The 19,081-nt window shown below is 38.1% G+C and overlaps 1 protein-coding gene across 1 annotated transcript in view; it reads right to left on the bottom strand.

Annotated features, from left to right (window-relative positions):
- The window catches only part of LOC140522511 (vomeronasal type-2 receptor 26-like), a 38,509-nt gene that overhangs the window by 13,199 nt on the left and 6,229 nt on the right, over positions 1–19,081 (bottom strand). The window contains 2 exon segments of the mRNA XM_072637931.1: positions 8,460–8,751; positions 14,738–15,000. Coding sequence (XP_072494032.1) covers positions 8,460–8,751; positions 14,738–15,000 — 555 coding nt within the window.

Genomic DNA, 19,081 nt, shown 5'->3' with positions numbered 1-19,081 from the left:
GGATAGAGTCCCAGAAGCAATATTGCTGGGTTAAAGGGTATGCACATTTTTGTAGCCCTTTGGGCATAGTTCCAAATTGTTCTCCAGAATGGTTGGATCAGCTTGTGGCTCCACCAACAATGAATTAGTTTTCCAACTCTCCCACATATTCTCCAATATTTATCATCTTCCTGTTTTGTCATGTTAGCCAATCTTATAGTTGGGATGTGGTACCTCAGAGTTGTTTTGATTTGTATCTCTCTCATCAATAGTGATTTAGAGCATTTTTTTCATATGACTATAGATAGCTTTAATTTCTTCCTCTGAAAACTGCCTGTTCGTATCTTTTGACCATTTTTCAATGGGGGAATGACTTGTATTCTTGCACATTTGATATAGGTCTGTATATATTTTAGAGATGAGGTCTTTTTCACAGACACCAGTTGCAAAAATTCTTTGCCAGTTTTCTGCTTCCCTCCTAATCTTAGTTGTGTTGGGTTTGGTTGTGTAAAAACTTTTCAATTTAATGCAATCAAAATTATTCATTTTGCACTTCATAATATTTTCTATCTCTTGTTTAGTCAAAAATTCTTCCCTTCTTCATAAATCTGATAAATCCACTATACATTGCGCTACTACTTTGTTTATAGTATCAATCTTTATACCTAGATCATGTACCCATTTGTACTTTATTCTTGTGTACAGTGTCATGCATTGGTCTATGCCTAGGTTCTGCCATACTGTTATCCAGTTTTCCCAACAATATTTGTTGAGCAGTGAGTTCTTATCCCAGAAGCTGGAGTCCTTGGCTTTATCAAACAGTAGACTGCTATATTCCTTGACTACCGTGTAGTACCTAGCATATTCCACTGGTCTACCCTTCTGTTTCTCAGCCAGTACCAAGTGGTTTTGCTAATTGCTGCTTTGAGATTTGCGATACAATTTGAGATCTGATAGAGTTAGGCCACATTCCCTAGCATTTCTTTTCAGTAGTTCCCTTGATATTCTGGACTTTTGTACTTCCAGATGAATTTTGATATTGTTTTTCTAGCTCTAGGAAATAATTATCTGATAGTTTGGTTGATAAGGCACCGAATAAATAAATTAATTTGAGTAGAATTTTCATTTTTATTATAGTGGCTAGTCCTACCCACAAGCACCTAATATTTTCCCCCTTGTTTAGAAAGACTTTATTTGTGTGAAAAGTGTTTTGTAATTGTGTTCATATAGTCACTGGATGTGTTTTGGTGGGTGGACTCACAAATATTTCATAGTGTTTGCCCTAGCTTTAAATGAGATTTCTTTCTTTCTCATGCTGGTGGGATTTATTAGTAATATATAGAAATGTAGAAGATTTGTGTGGGTTAATTTTGTAACCTGAAACTCTGCCAGAGTTGTTTATTATTTTCAAGTAGTTTTTTACTTGATTCTCTGGGATTTCCTGAGTATATCACCATATCATCTGCAAAAAGCGATAACTTAGTTTCCTGTTTGCCTATTCTAACTCTTCAATTTCTTTTTCTTCTCTAATTGCTACAATTAACATTTCTAGTACCATATTGAATAATAGCAGTAATAATGGACATCTTTGTTTCACCCCTGATCTTATTGAAAATGCATCTAGCTCATCCCCATTGTATATAATGTTTCTTGAAACTTTTAGGTAGATACTGCTCAATAGTGTATGGAAAGTTCCATTTATTCCTATTCCTGCAGTGTTTTCAATAGGAATAGGTATTGTATTTTGGAAAAGCTTTTTCTGCATCTGTTGAGGTCATCATATGGTTTCTGTTAATTTTGTCGTTGATATGGTCAATAAAGCTAATAATTTTCCTAAAAATGAAACAGTCTTGCATTACTGGTATAAATTTTACCTGATTATAATGTATTATTCTTGTGATAAGTTGCTGTATATTCTTTTTGCTAAAATCTTATTCAAAAATTTTGCATCTATATTCATTGGAGGAATTGGCCTATAATTTTCTTTCTCTGTTTTGGCTCTTCCCAGTTTAGGTATCAGATCCATATTTGTATCCTAAAACAAATTTGGGAGGACTTCTTCTTTGCCAGTTTCCAAAATAGTCTATAGAGTATTGGAATGAACTGTTCTTTAAATGTATGATTGAATTCACTTGTAAATCCATCGAACCCTGGAAATTTTGTCCTTGGGAGTTCATTGATGGCTTGTTCAATTTCTTTTTCTGAGATGGGGTTATTTAAATATTCAACTTCTTCTGTTAATCTGGGTAATTTATGTCTTTTAAAATAGTCATACAACTCATTTAGATTGTTGAATTTATGGGCATAGAGTTGGGCAAGTAATTTCTTATTATTGTTTTAATTTCCTCTTCATTGGAACGTGATATCTTTTCTCCCTTAGAGGATACTGAATTTAGTGACTTCTATTGTCAAAAGCTCATTCAGGAGCCAGACCAAATCACGCATTCATGATAAGAGACAGCAAATTGAATTTATCACACCTCCTTTAATCTCAGCATCTATACTGTAAACAGGCAAGTTGCCATGCCTCTCTTCATCTAGGTGCAGAATAGTTTCTAATTGATCTGCTAACTTCCCTGTTGCATAACCACCAAAATTCCTTACTGTGACTCTGTCACCTTGTGAAGCATACTGACTGGAAGCATGAGGTGAATAACTTTAATTTCTTTTCATATTATATGATGATAGAGCCTAGTACCAAATTTTCTTCAACTTCTCCCTCAGCTGAGTAACATATTGGTTATGATTAAGAAAGCTGGATTTTGTGGTCTTCTCGTTGAACACATCCCATGCCACTATCATGCTGTATGAACTTATCTTTCTTCTTTTTGAGATTCTGCCCCAAATTTTCTTTCTCATAACCTGGCCTGGTCAAAATTCAAAAGCAAAATATCTCTAGGAACTCAGTTCTCCAGTGATTGAAGGGAAGCATGCTGTTAAAAGAATTGCACTTGCCTCTTAAATCTGTCCTGCTCTAATTTTCCTCTCAAGTTTCAGATGGAGCAAACATGGAGATATTGAGCTCCATTTTATTGAAGGTTGTATTCTATCAGACTCATATTGAGTCTACTTAGGGCTGACACTACACTGACACATGATGGCTGTGGATAAAACAAGATAATTACTTCGTTTTCAGCACCAATATATTAACACTACTCTAAGCTCACTCCAATATATCCTATAGATAAATAATGTTCGTGACGCAATATTTTAAGACAAAAACTTACAAGAGTCTATATGGCTATTTGCTTCAAATATCTCCCATACAATGACTCAATCACCACGGTCACTTGGACAAAAGAGCATAGTTCAGGACAGCAACGCAATCCATATTCTCTCTTTTCAACCACTTCTGTATGACGTCCTGCAAATCCACATTTCCCACTGCTTCTATGAATCACTGATGAGGAAACTGTCAATGTTTCTTGAGGTTCTAGTGACCTCCTTTCTTGCCCCAACATTTTTCTGAAGCTACTCTTTTCCTCTGCCTATAAAATGTTAAGTTCTCTTCCACTTCTAGAGTGCATTTAGAAGTTTTGTGTCATCATTCTTTTAACTGTTTTAATAAAAGACATATATACCCCTCCTACTTTCTCCAGATTATTCAGTGTAAATGTATTTCAAAATACCATGGTCTTCCTTACCTCATGTTAGTATTTTTCTATGATCGGTAATGTTGTGCCTGGCAGAAACAAAAGGACAAAAATATTGCAGACACAATTATTTTAAATTCAGCAAGTGAAATAAACCCTACTTCTGGTATTGTAATTTATTTTGAAATATTAAAAAATAGAGCCAAGGTGATATAGTAAGCAAGAACTTGCCTAAATTCCCCAAATTCTCCTAAGAGCAACTGAAGGTTAATTCCTCAAAATGAATTCAAGACTGGCAGAACTAACAATAAAATAAGGTCAAATAATCTTCCATTCTAAGACTACTCAGAAATTCAGCAAGAAATATCTGTCTTACTAGGTAAAGGGGAAGCATAATCAAGCCTTGGTGGTTTACAGGCAAGCCAGCAGCAGTAGCAAGGCCCTAACCCTTATAGCACCAGCACGAGGAGCTTGGTACAGTGCCCCTCCACCCCATAAGCAGAACCCAATTATACCATAAAGGTAAAAAAGAAGAGGCTGGAAAATGATTATTAGAAAATAACAAAAAAGGAAGGTGAGTATGGAGAGCTTTTACCATGTTGACAATGGAGACTGAAACACAAATTCCAAGGATGACAATAATGTCAAAACAGCTAGATTTGAAGCTCCAAAGAAAAATCTGAGTTGGCTTAAGGTCAAATAAAAATTCATTGATGAACTCAAAAAGGCTTTTAAAAATCAAGTAAGAGAGAAACAAGAAAAATGGAGAGAAAAAGAAATGAGACTTAAGTAATACAATGATGAAAAAAGAAGAAATATTTTGGCAAAGTGAGAGCAAAAAATGGAAAAATTTACAGAAATTTTGCTGAGGAAAACACCTCTTTAAAAATTAGAATTTGCAAAACGGAAAAGTAGGTACAAAAACTCACTGAAGAACATGCTTCCTTAATAATTTAAATAAGTGAAAGTTAATGACTTCAGAAGACATCAAGAGACAATAAAACAAAATAAAAACATATAAAAAGAAGTAAATGAAAAATAAGTCACTGTAAAATGACTGACATATCAAATAGATCCAGGAGTAATAATTTAAGAATTATTAGAGTACCTGAAGATCATGATAGAAAAGGAGCTTAGAGATAACTTTTCTAGAAATTATCAAGGAAATCTGACTTGAATCCTAGAAACAGGATAAAATAAAAATTTAAGGCATCCAACAATCACCTCCTAAAAGAGATCTCAAAGTGAAAACTCCCAGGAATTGTAGAGCAAAATTCCAAACATCCCAGGTTAAGAAGAAGGCTGGTAGAACAAGAAAAATCCAAGAGATATAATTTCTGGCTTATTGATAACCAATTTTAGTAGTTATATTTAGGAGATAATTGATCCAATTATGCTCTCTTTGCTTTCTCTTGTAAACCAAAGACAACTCATGGAAGCCTTTCAATACTTTCATGTCCTTGAAAGAATAAGTTATCCTGGCAGTTGGAAATCAACCCTGTTTAATTAAAAACTAATGAGAGAAAATACATTATAGTGAGAAGTGGCCTTATCTTAATAAAAAGTTGGTGATACGAGGTTCATCATGTGACTCATGGACAAAGAGAAACTTATTTCAGCCCATACCACAACTGCCTTATGCAAGATATACAAAAGAAACTACACAGTTGACAAAGAGTATAATTATGGAGGAGGATTGTACAGCCACAGTGAGAGCCAACGATGTGACAGTGGGTTTAATGCAACAGAAGTCCCTTTATCTCAGGTTCCAATGACAAAGATAGTATCTGTGACATATGTGGTGAAGGATACGTGAGTTGCAAGGGAAAGGCAACACTGAACAATGGTTGTGACTGTGAAAATGTAGAGAAGGAAAAAAAGACTAGAGATGGGCCAATGTGGCTGCAGGGGAAAAGCCTACCAATGGAGAGTGGAGGATGTGGGAGAGGACCCCTGGGAACACAGTTTTTGAAAGAGAACACCAAGTCCAAAGCCACATTAGATGTTTCCAATATAACTCAAGCCCACCAAACCAGTAACCTGTTTTATCCAAAGAAGCAGAAAATTGGTCCACGAATCAGAACACCAACTCCTGCAAAGAGCCAGCCCAGATGAGTCAGGGAGTAGTAACTCCATAATGAAGTTTCTGTTTGCAGAACAACTTCTGTCTCCTCAGTCCTTCCTCTTGGTTGTTGAGCATAATGTGAAAATTTAGCAATTGAGAAACATAGCTGAGTGAGAGTCTGGAAGGAACTGTAAAATGACTGAGAGGACTCTAAGGGTAGTAGGAAGATCCAGGATAAAAAGTCCACTTTGTGGTGAGAAGAAATTTTTAAATGGATGAGGGTAAAGAACATTTTTTGATACAAACCTTTTTTGCCTGGTGACTCCCTTACTTAGGTCAGCTAACTCTGGGTTTTGGTTTACAGGTCAAAGCATTGTGGCTGGATTAGCTCCAAGATGTGGCTTGGCTACTACTGTTGTCTCTGTACCAACTCTAGAAGGTAAAGGCGCTAGTGATGAAACTTTCAGTCCTTGAATACTGAAAAGTTCAAAAATGATTCTATCCGATGTCTATGTACTTATTCATAAATGCCAAATAAAGAGAGAAAAGCCAAATCAAGAAGCACAATATAGTTAGGTACATGGAGAATTGAGAACTGAGTGCAAGGTAGGCTTCCTGATTTGCCAAGCCTAGAGGCCTGTATTGGGCTACCCGAGTCTTTCTTACCTGTCCCAGGTCTTCGGTTGGCCAAACCGGATAAACGTATGAGAGAAAGGACGTTCCAGAGTCGAACAGGGGTTGAGCTTTATTACAGGGGTCTAGTTACAAATGCAGGGGGGTCTTCCTTAGGAGGAAGAGGGGGAGATTTCCTAAGGAGGCTAAGCTTAAGGGATTGGAAGTAGAAGTACAAGCGGGGAGAGAGGGGGAGGGGAGAGAGGAAAGAAAAGAAGCGGAGCCCTACCTTCCTCTTTGGCTCCACACGTGCTAAGAGAGAGCTTTCTGGCTTCCTCAATCCTACTTAATCTTCAGCCACACAGTTTGCATCTCAATACCGTGCTGTTAGGTAACTAGGTGTGCTCCAATCCGGGACAATCTCGAGGGCAGGGAGACTCCACCCATCACGTATCTCCCGGGGAGAGGCGGAAATACCCGAGCTAGCCGAGCTAGCTCAGTTTGACCTTCTCGAACCCCCGCTGTTCATGGAGGGCCTCGTAAGACTCTAAGATTTAGAAGTCCCACTTTTACCCGCCCGAGACTGTCCACACGGAATTGAGCTTCCAATCCCAACACTGATTCTCCTTTGAGAACACAACAATTTCAAGAACTTATTTCTTTGTGTGTCTGAGCTCGATGGAGCATGAAGGGGAGTGGCCAAAGAGCTTTGGTCCATGAAACATGAGCACATTTTCTTTGCCTGCTACCATTTCAACTTCTGAAACTTTGGAAGTTTGGGCTTTATTGATTCAGAACATCCTAGGAAGTGATTCATACCAAGGATCAACATTTCCCTCTCTCAGTCCCTCCTGGCAATTTGGAAAGAATCCCAGTGAACTCTGTCCTCTTTACCCTCTGAACTGCATACCTGGTGGACTTAAACAAAGGATTTTCCACTATAATAAAAGAGTCCTCTCATTCTGAAAGTTCAATTTGCCTCTGTCACCACTTGTACTGATTGGTCAATTCCTCCTACAACCTCTTATACCTAACTTTCCATTATTTCTCTCCAGTATTCTCCTCACAAATACCTGCATCTTATGCAAAATCCTCCTATTTAAGCCTCCTTTGATGTGTTAGTTCCCCCATATTAGGAAGTCAGTTTTTGAGGATTAAGAACTAGAGCTACAGTGAATATATCTGCAGGCCCAGTGTGTGCCACTGTACTATTGTTTTCATTTTTCCTTTGTTCTTGAAGGGGACTATGACATGAGGGATGTGATCCACGACTTGGAAGTGAATTGAATTGAAGTGAGGGAGGGTTGGGTAATGTCACCATCCTTACATTCTCCTCTGGAGATACTGGTTCCAGTGATGAGATATAGGTCAATTCCACTGGAGATGGCCATGAATGTAATGGGGAACCTTGGCCCTTTCAAAGTTAAGGTTTTCATCAGGTCTCAGTTTGACTGAAGGAACACCCATTCAATGGTTAATGCTAGGCCAGAAATGAGGCACAGCATGGCTTCTTTACCAGGTCAAAAAAATAGATCTGGGAGGGGAAGACCCTCAGGGATTCTGACCAAAACAGAAACAATTGCTATTTACATTCACTTGATAAAAATGTATTTCTTAGAAATAACTTAAATTGAATATATAAATTATTTCTATTCTGAATGGATACATCATATATTTGGCAAATCAGGCACAGAAGGAAGAAGGACACAAATTATCAGCCCAAATTCCAACATCACTCCAAACACAGAGTTGGATGATGCTTGTTAGCACAGACTGGTAAAGGAAAGGATTAGAGATTCATCCTTTAGGGAAAATATATAGATCACTTTCAAAACAAAAAAGAACAGAGCTCTTTCCATGGGAATTTTCTGAGGTGAGGAAAGGAGAAATCTTTCTTTCCTTTAAAGTCTTCAGAGTTTTATACAAATATGAAAGATGAATTAGGAATATAATGACCTGTAATTGGGCAGATTTTTACTTGTTTCAAAACCATCAGAGTCAAACCATTATAGCAACACCTCATCTACAGAAAAGAGTGAGTTCACTGATGGAAGGGATTGTTTACCCCCTTTTTGTATTTTCTTCTGTCAGAAGAGTGCCTAAAACATCTTGATAACTGTTTATTGACAGAACAGCTTATCAAAGATTTGCTGTTATACATAGAAAGAACATGCTGGATGAAAATGAATGACAGTATTGGACTTCCTTACCTGTGGAACTTTATAAAGTGTTAGAATGGTGGCCATGGCCATGGACAATTTGGATGACATCCCTTCAATGACAGCCACTGAATTGGGCTGCCCACCACAACTATAGTTAGGGATGATTGGACCCATCCCTGACAGCCACATCAAGGAGTTCTCCACAGCTAGTCTGTCTTGATGGAACTTATTGAGCAACTGGTAACCCAAGGTTATGTTCGGCAGCAAACGGGGGTGCTTGTTGATCTCATCCACAGCAAATTGAAAAGCAGGAATATGTTGGTAATATTTGCGCAGTACCCTAAAGTGAGAGGAAAAAACATAAAGAACAGGAAAACACTATATTCCCAGAAGGAGCAAGATCTCATAGTGCATGGAGTGCTCTACATGGAGTTGGGAACTCAAATCTTGCCCCTAAAATTTACTAGCAATATGGTCCTGGGCCAGTCGTTATATTACCATGAGCATCAATGTCTATGTAAAATGGGATACAAAGACTAAACATTTTCTAAGATTCTATAAAGAACACACACACACACACACACACACTTACACACACAAGCACATGCACACACGATATGCTTTAGAGATTAGAATATGTCAAGTCCTGAGGTGGATCCAAACTAAGGAGACAATCTGATTTTCTGTCTTGTGCAGATTAGAAAGAGGAGTTTCTAATTCTAACTTTGCAATTTCGAGGTATTTTTAATGACTATCTTTACCATGCAAAACATATTAGATAGGAATAGACAAATATATTGCTAATGTATACTCTAGATGTATTAAAATGATTTTTAAATTTATATGTTGGGTGAAAATGGAATACTTGTATTTCAAAAGTGGAATGTTCAAGAAAATGTAATAGGTAACACTGAAAGATTGAAGGTGATATACTCTTTCTGAAACAACTACCTGAATTACAGCAAGGTTATTCTCCACATTTAGAATTTATTAGCTCTATTGTTCATCCTCCTATCTTATTCAGATTAGGAGACAATGTTTGTCTCTTAGAAGCTGGATAGCTAAGAGCCAGGAAATCAATCAATCAAAACTTACTAAGTACCTACTACGTGCCAGGTACAGTGGTAAACAATGATGGTACAAAAAGCAACAAGAGAAAGTCCAATTCTCGGGGAGATCACATCTTCATAGGAAAGACAGCATGCAAACACACACACACAACAGACACACAGAAAGAGAGACAAAGACCAACAGAGGGGGAGAAAGAAAAATAGTCAGGGATAGGAAAAGAAAGAGACAGATAGATAGAAAATCAGACAGACAGACAGGGAGGCAGCTATATATTAAAAAGATGTGCCATCCTTACATTGACAGGCATTAGTAACAGCTTGGATATGTGGGAACAGGGATAGAGAAGAATGTAGAATCACTCTAAGGTTGGGAACAAGAAGGCATTGGAGGGTGGTCTTGCGCACTACAGTAATAGGGAGAGTTTAGAGGCAAAAGAGAATGATTTCCATTTTGGATATACAGAACTTAAGCTGTCCACTAGACATTTATTTAAAGATATCTGAAAGGTAGTTGGTGAAATGAGATGTGAGGTCAGCAGAGAGTTTGGGCGAGAAAAGAGAAATCTGAGAATCATCAGCAGAGAGATGCCATGTAAATCATAGGAGCTAATAAGACAACCAAGTGAAGTGGTAGAGTGGGTTAGAAATAAATGCCTGAGAGACACTTACACAGTGTGATCTGAAGAGGATCTAGCAAAGGAGAAGGTGAAGCAGTAAGAAAAGGAGGAGGAGAAAGAGGGCAACTCAGTCCCAAAATCTGAGAGAGAAGAGAGCACCAGGGAGGAGAGAGTGATCAACAGTGTAAAATGACGCAGAGAAGAGATGGAGAATGACGAAGAGAAGTTAAACACATGATCTCAAATTCTTAATGAAGCAACCAAAGACAGACCATGGAGTTCCTAATGAGAAACAAGTGAAATGATTAACAAGAGATTTCTATCAGCTTACAAGCATTTATGAGAACCCTGCTAGACTTCAGTCATTTGCATGTCATGGGTGTGTAGAAACAAAGGTTGAAAAAAATGCCTGTTCTAAAAGAGCTTGTATTCTAGCCAGCAGAGAAAAAATGTCCACATGGCAAACAGCACGTTTAATTAGAGGCAAAGGTGGCAAAATATGATATGGAGCAAGTCACTAACAGCTTGTGGTGGGGCAATAAAGGCTTCCTGTCAAATGAAGTGATATATAAATGAAACTTGGAATTCTGAGAGGTAGAAGTGAGGAGGGATGGTTTTCCTGGGATGGGAGATAGAATTCCCCAAAGTAAGAAGGAGAGATGGAGTGTGGAACATAAGAAATGGTGTTCTCCCTTTGACTTTATTAAAAGATCATGAAAGTTGGTAAAGGATTATGCATACCCAGACAGAAAGACAGACAGATCGATTGGTGGATCGACAGATTGAGTGATAGATAGATATTTAGGTGGAGCTCAAGTTATGAACATGTTACGTGCTTGTGAAGTTTAGTGTGACCAGAGAGGTATCAGAATGTAACTCAAATATAGGATAAAGAGAAGTTTCATGGTAAGTGTTGTACTTTATGGAAATCCCTTGCCATCATTGGGGAAACTAGCAAATGTCAGAAGAGATGTGTGTCAGAAGAGCCAGTCAGGGTCATTTCAGTGCTCATAGAAGAGGTGACCTATATTGGTTGAGAAGTCATTGAGTGAAGGAAAAGGCAGGACAAGTGTAAAAGATATAGTAGAAATTATGAGTGTAAAAGTGATTGGATACATGGCTTTATCAGACACTAGATTAAATGAAGAGAGGATGGTCATTTATGCAAATAATACATTGAATATCAGAAAAGGGAGTGAGCAGATCATATTACTGGCCTCTTTGTCAGTACATTTTAAGGCAATGTCCTCAGGTGAGAATGTGGAGAATGAGGTGATATTGGAAGTTTGCAAATGCAAGTGAAGATTTTGAATAGTTGCTGTGGAAAGAAGTATCAGCAGTCATTTGGGAAGCAATACATGGATTGCCTTGTAGTAGTGTATGCCATACACTTGTATGCCATAATATAAATTTGTAATAGATCTGTTCTGCATCAATTGATGAGTTTATTAAGTCTGTTTAAGAGCATGTGAATAATATTGGAAGAGGCAGATAGTGGGAGTAATTTGGAATTGGTGTTTGGCAAAGCTCAAATATAAATCATTGGGACTCTTTCCACAATGGAAAAGATCCATCATTGGTCTATTTATTTTTGGATGTATATGTATGTATGTATGTATCTATATATTATATTCATACATATATTTATGTTTGCATGTGTGTATACACACACAAAAGTATATACATGTGTGTTTACATGGACACAACTGTTAAGGTTCATCACTTTTCTTAGTTCTAGTCATCACAATAAAAAACTTAAAATCTTTCATATTTTTACTTTTTGTTTGATTGATGGGAAACCACCTATATACATACACACACAATATAAAAATACACAATTTGTCTAGAAAAATAAATTCAGTGAAGTTTCTGTGAGTTGGTTATAAAAACTGGAATACTCAGCACTCAAGACTAATTTAAAGAGCAGCAAAAGGTTTTGAATGTTCAGGTATACATGAAATTATCTTCTAAGCAGGTGTGATCTCATATATGAGGCGCAGCAAATGAATCTGGGTGGATGCAATGTAGGTTACTTGAAGGGCAGTGATATGCAATAAGCCTGCACAGGGTTACGAGGCATGGGACAGAACTCAGCAGATGAGCCCTTTCTTATTGACTCTTATAGACATTGAGAAATCAATGGCCTTCTTTGGACCTAGAGCACAGCAGTGATATGGGTACACCTCTCAATGTTTTCAGCTGCTGTTCCGGCAGCTCTGTGGAGACTCAAACCATATATCACAAAGGTTAATCTCCATAAAAGATATGATGAGGGGTCTTCTGCCCTTTTGTTTAAAATCTCCATTGAGGAGGATCGTACATTATCCAATTGGAACCCATTCCATATATGTATACCTTGAATCATTAGAAAGTATTTCCTTCCATCAACCCTAAACGTGTCTAACCATCTCTCTTAGTTATAATTTGGTGAGCAAAGCCAAAAAAGTGTTACAAATCAATTGGCTTAAGACTATGATAAGAGTTATCATGTCCCTGGGCTTTTTTAAACCATTCTGATTCATTCAAAATGATTTGCAGGTGACATTGACTTATGGCCTCATGCCATATTTCTTGTCCTTTTCCACTTCCTCTCCAACTTTTTGCATCATTTTATATAATGTTGTTCCCAGAAAGTAACATAATAAACCAAATGTAGTCTGACAAATGGCTTGTACTGAGAGACCATCACATACTTTGTGATAGAAAATTCTCTTTAAGTCATTTAATAGTTCACTGCAATTCTCAAATAATTTTTCTGATAGTAACCACACCTTTGTACTGGTGTTCTTAGGTTACTGATTTTGAAGGCAAAATGAAGACTATGTTTATCACTATTAAGTTTCCCTTTCTTGATTCAGTGCCATCCTAGAGCTTTCCAAGATTGTTTAATGACCTGTTTGTTATGGCATGTTTCATCAAACCCTCCTAGATCTGAGTCATCTGTATATTTGATAAACTGCCCTCTTATTCTTCACCCTGTCTTTGGAAAAGATGATTGAGTCACTTAGTTTGAAATGACTGAGGTTCTTTCCACTTTTTAAGCTTTTAAAAGTGAACAACTCCCAAAGTTAGTATTTTTGGATATATTTTAGTCATGTGATTGTGGCAATGCCTTCTCCATTCCCAGAGCAAGTCTATGACCAGAATAAAAACAAGGTGAAGAAATTTTGTCTGAACCCAAGGAAATAACCAAGTATATTTCATTAGAGGAAGGACTGAGGAGGCAAACTTTGAGAGAAGAATAACCTGCAATGCAGAATGGAAAAGAATGAAATGAGAGTAAAGGAGAGAGTCGTCAGAGGCTTCCTCTGCCCACATCTTAGCAAAACTCCACCTAGTGTATATGTAAGATACATAGAAGGAACTAGAAATATTGTGCATTTCACACACCTTACTTTGATGACATTCTAGAAGAGAGCCCTAGGCCATTATCATTGACCACATTGTAATGAACTCCTCAGGATAATTCCCAAACCAGGTCCATTCACTATGTCCTCTCCTAAAATTTCAAAACCATTTTTAAGACATAGTAGGAAAGGGAAAGAAGAAAAGGAAAGGAAGGAAAGCAAAGTAAAACAAGGAAGTATTGAATCCCAGTCCCTAAACCTTCAAAAGAAGCAGTTTCATTACTCAGAGAAGGAATTCTTTGCACAGAAGGTCATCTCAAATATAGACAACATTGCAATGACTTACAATAGAACAATTCTTGATTCCAGGGTCATTTTTCATTTGTTAATCCCTAGCTCATAGCCTGCACATGGTATATATTTGAGAGAAATTGCCTTCTGCTTTGCATTATGTAGACATAAAAAGGATTGTAAACAATGTAATGAATAAACTTTATCAGTGCTCTGATAGACATGGCACTTGTGGTCATTGTAAACTTTATATTATTTGGCATTTCAGATGTATTTTAATATTATAAAGATAGATCTTCAATATGGAGTCACTTACATCAAGGGGTCCTAAAGCCTATCAGAGTTTATAAGCAGAGATAGACATTTTGCCTTTCCCCCTGCTAACTCTCTGTTAAGCAGGTGAGGCTTGATGCTTCGGGTTGGATGAAAATCTGGACTGACTTGCAGCATTCTGAATTTGTTCTCTTTTCTGGTGCACAAGATTGTTAACATTAGATCCTTCCTCCAGTTTGTTCTATAAAGATGCAGAAACTCATCCAACCCAATCCTCACTCAATCTAGCAGTGATAAGTGACCTTGAGAACTTCTTCCTTATAAATGGATTTGATAAGGAATATTTCCTCTTGTATTTGGCATCAGAGTGGCTGTCCCAGCCCATTCTTAGAAAATATTTTGCTACCTGATCCCCAGATTTGAATATATTTCCTCCATGATCCCTCTGCTGGGTAAGACTTTTCATCTTTCTGGAAGAATCTTTGATTGTTTAAAAAACCATATACATATGTATGGATAGTCCCTGTTTCTCTGCTTGCTGCACTGCATATTAGTAAAGCCTTTATCAGCTTCCTGATTACCAGGTTTTTAGAAATTCTGAAATCCCAGTATTTGCTTTAAACAATTCTGTGAGGCTGAAAAATCCCCCACAATTGTAGCAACAAACCAGTCAGTCCAAACTATGAATGACAATTTCATCAAGCAGAAAAATAAAAACAGTCACTTACACTTACTCTGGAGTGATCCAGAGGGGAGGACTTTGGCAGAAAGACTTCTGATGTGTTTTCTCTTCCTTCCTCAACAAGGAGAAGAAGCCCGCTATGATTAGTTCCCCCTCTTTATCATAGGTGGGACTGTAAATTCTTTCTATATGACAAGAACTCTTCTCCATGTGGTACTCACAATCAGAAAACTGCAAAAACAAGACCACAAATAACATAGAGAAGAAGAGCCCCAGTTTCCCCAGGCCCGTGGCCACTACCTCAAGTCTCTAAAGAGGCAGGCAGTTGGATACTGCAAGCTCACTGGGGGTCTTTGTTCATGTAACTCTAGGCACCATCTCTATTGTTAAAGATTGTTCTCATTTAATGGATGCTCAGACTTGAACAGTCCCTTTTTACATTGACAAGCAGAATGTGAGACATGCACCAAGCCTCTGTTTAGGACAAAGGGAAAAGCTAGAATCAGCAGGGCCAATTTATGGGGCATTTTTGCCTCCTGAATATTATTCTCTTTGATGACTATGGATGAATTAGGAAAGGAGAACTCTCTTCATGTCTCTCAGGTGCAAGTCAAGCAAATATGTTGACCAGAGTTTGAGTTAGAGTCTCTTGGGACCATCTTGCCCAGAAACTGCACCTGCATCCTTCATCTTGGAAACTTCCAATACTTAAGCATAAAAAAAGATGTTGGAGAAGCCCCCTTCCAGACTTCAGTCCCTGAAGCCATCACAGCTTCCATGTCTTCTGCAATTTCCACAGGACCCACAGGATCTCTCTCAATATGAGTTTCTTGGGCTTTCCCAAGTACTACTTCCATTTTCTTAAAGTCAGATCTCTGCAGTGACTCAAAATGATTAGAAGTTGCAATGATCAGAGGACAGTGTGATGTAACAAGGGCAGAAAGTGTGAATGATAGTGACAAGGCTTAGGTCCACAAGGTCCCAGACTGAGATGAATTTAACATTAGTGTTACTTTGATAACATAAACATTGGAAATACACACTAAACATTTGTAAATGAATGAGCACAATAATTGTTGGGATTGGAAGCTCAATTCCGTGTGGACGGTCTCGGGGGGGTAAAAGTGGGACTTCTAAATCTTAGAGTCTTACGAGGCCCTCCATGAACAGCGGGGGTTCGAGAAGGTCAGACTGAGCTAGCTCGGCTAGCTCGGGTATTTCAGCCTCTCCCCGGGAGATACGTGATGGGTGGAGTCTCCCTGCCCTCGAGATTGTCCCGGATTGGAGCACACCTAGTTACCTAACAGCACGGTATTGAGATGCAAACTGTGCGGCTGAAGGTTAAGTAGGATTGAGGAAGCCAGAAAGCTCTCTCTTAGCACGTGTGGAGCCAAGAGGACAGTAGGCTCCGCTCCTCTTCTTTCCTCTCTCCCATCCCCCTCTCTCCCCGCTTGTACTTCTACTTCCAATCCCTTAAGCTTAGCCTCCTTAGGAAATCTCCCCCTCTTCCTCCTAAGGAAGACCCCCCTGCACTTGTAACTAGACCCTGTAATAAAGCTCAACCCCTGTTCGACTCTGGAACGTCCTTTCTCTCATACGTTTATCCGGTTTGGCCAACCGAAGACCTGGGACAGGTAAGAAAGACTCGGGTAGCCCAATACAGGCCTCTAGGCCTGGCAAATAATAGTAGAACTCTCAATAATATTTTCATGTTGATAAATCACATTCCTCACAAGCCTGCTTGTTATGTCACTATTGGAAACATGAGCTCAGTAGGGCAGTTACCTCCCAGAGGGAAAGAATTGTAGTGTTTCATAGCTGAGATGAATGAAAATGCAGAGAGACCGAGTTTCTTTGTAATTAATAGTCAATTTTTCAATTATGCTAGCAAGTAGTCAATAAATTGAAGATCAGCGGTCTTTCTCAGACGGAAGCCAAAAGCGTGGAGATCACTGAATATTTTATATCTTTGGAAAACTGGTGTCTGGACAGGTGAAAAATCACCCCTCATTGATTAGTAATCAATGAGGGCAGGACTTTTTCAAATGGGGAGGTGGGCTAAAAGCCCTCAATGCCTCCTGCTGAAAATGTGGCTTAAATTTGAGACAGCCACTTCTAGCAGTCTGGACAACAGAATTCATCTGTCCCCAGAACACTCTGGGTGGATTCTCCTTCATGAGCTGAGTTGCCCTAAACTCCAGTAGGGGGATCTAAGGGCATAAGCCTAGTGCATTATGGATGGAATTCTCCTTGATCAAATTCTGTTTGCACTCCAAACAGAAATGAATTCCTCTGTGTAGCTGAGGAGGATTTGGGGCAACCTCATCAGGGGGCAGGGTGGACCATCAATGAAGAAATAATAGAAAAAAAAAGCTGGATCCCTAATTAATAATTCATTATGATTGTAATAGAAAAATAATCACTTTTCTCATATCACAATTGTCATGCTTGACGTGGGAACAAGTCAGACTCTTGTCTCTCATTCTCACTAAGCCAAAATCACAGTTAAATAATTTATTCGTAATTAACATTCATCATGTCCTGATACTATGACAAGTATTATGCTGGCATTAAAGACAAGGTCAAGAACTCCCTGGTAATTTAGTGGTATTCTCATTATAGGCTTTTCTTGCAAAGGTTGTGCTCTCATAATGGTTTAATCAGTTCACGACACCGACAATACATCAGTGTCTCATTTTCTCCCTTCCTATCCAACTTTTGTCAGCTGCCTTTTCTGTCCTATTATCCAGTTAATAGCTATGCGGCGGTACTCAGAATTGTTTTAACTTGCATTTCTCTAGTCGATATTGGTTAGAATATTTTTTATATGGCTATATATAGCTTTAATTACTTTATCTCAAAACTGTATCTTTTGATTATTTATCAGTGGGGGAATGACTCTTACTTGTATAAATTTGACATAGTTCTCTACATGTTAGAAAGATGAAGACTTTGGAGAAACTTGCTTCAAAATTTTTTCCACAGTTACTTTTGCTACTTTGATTACTCCCATCTTATTCCGTGAACCCATTTATTCTATTTTCTCTCTCCTTTCACCCTGTCCCTCCTCTAAAGTGTTTTGCTTCTGATTACTCCTTTCCCAAATCTACCCTCCCTTCTATCACCCCTTTCCCCAACACCTTCCTTTATTCCCTTCCCCCTTTATTTTCCTGTACGGTAAGGTAGATCTCTATACCCCATTGTCTGTGTATCTTATTTCCCAGGTACATGTAAAAACAATTTTTAACGTTTTTTAATACTTTTCAGTTCCAAATTCTTTCTCTCCCTACCTTCCCACCCACCCTCTTTGAGAAGTGAAGCAATGTAGAATAGGTTGGTTATACATGTGTAATCTTGCAAAAGACTTCCATAATAATAACGTTGTGAAAGACTAGCTACATTTCCCTCCATCTGATCCTGCCCCATCCTGTTTATTCTCTTCTCTTTTTTGACCCTGTCCCTCTTCAAAAGTGTTTGCTTCTGATTACTCCCTCCCCCAATATGCCCACTCTTCTATCAACACTCCTCTTTTATCCCTTTCATTCCTACTTTCTTGGAGGTTAAGATAAATTTTCATACCCAACTGAGTGTGTACGTTGTTCCCTCCTTAAGCCAATTCAGATCTCAGTAAATTTCACTCATTTCCCCTCACTTCCTCCCCCCACTGTAAGAACTTTCTCTTCCTTTTTTGTGTGAGATAATTTACTCCTTTCTATCTCTCCCTTTCTCTCTCTCCCAGTCAATTCCCCTCTTACTCCTTATTTTAATTTTTTAAGATATCCCTTCATATTCAACTCACCCTTTGACCTCTGTCTGTGTATATATCCTGATTGTGGTTCCACAGTATTTGAATTGTTTCTTTCTGGCTGCTTGCAATATTTCCTTGACCTGGGTACTCTGGAATTTTGCTATAGTATTCCTGGGAGTTTTGCTTTTGGGATATCTTTCAGGAGGCAATGGATGGATTTTTTCACTTTCTACTTTACCCTCTGTGTCTAGAATATCAGGAAAGTTTTCCTTGACAATTTCTTGAAAGATGATATCTAGGGTCTTTTTTTGATCATGGCTTTTAGATAGTCCAAAATCTTTTAAGTTCTCTTTCCCAGAACTATTTTCTAGATCAGTTGTTTTTCCAATGAGATATTTCCCATTGCCTTTCATTTTGCTTTCATTCTTTTGGTTCTCTTTTATAATTTCTTGGTTTCTCATGGAGTAATTAACTTCTGTTTGCTCCATTCTAATTTTTAAGGAATTATTTTCCTCATTGATATTTTGGACCTCCTTTTCATTTGACCAGTTCTGCTTTTTCAGGCATCCTTCTCCTCACTGGTGTTTTGAACTTCTTTTGTCTTTTGGTCTTATTTATTTTTTAAAACGTTGTTTTCTTCTG

Source organism: Notamacropus eugenii, chromosome 2, assembly GCF_028372415.1.
Source record: "Notamacropus eugenii isolate mMacEug1 chromosome 2, mMacEug1.pri_v2, whole genome shotgun sequence".
NCBI lineage: Eukaryota > Metazoa > Chordata > Mammalia > Diprotodontia > Macropodidae > Notamacropus > Notamacropus eugenii.
Note: the sequence above shows the minus strand (reverse complement) of the source record. Positions and strands in the feature narration are given on the sequence as shown.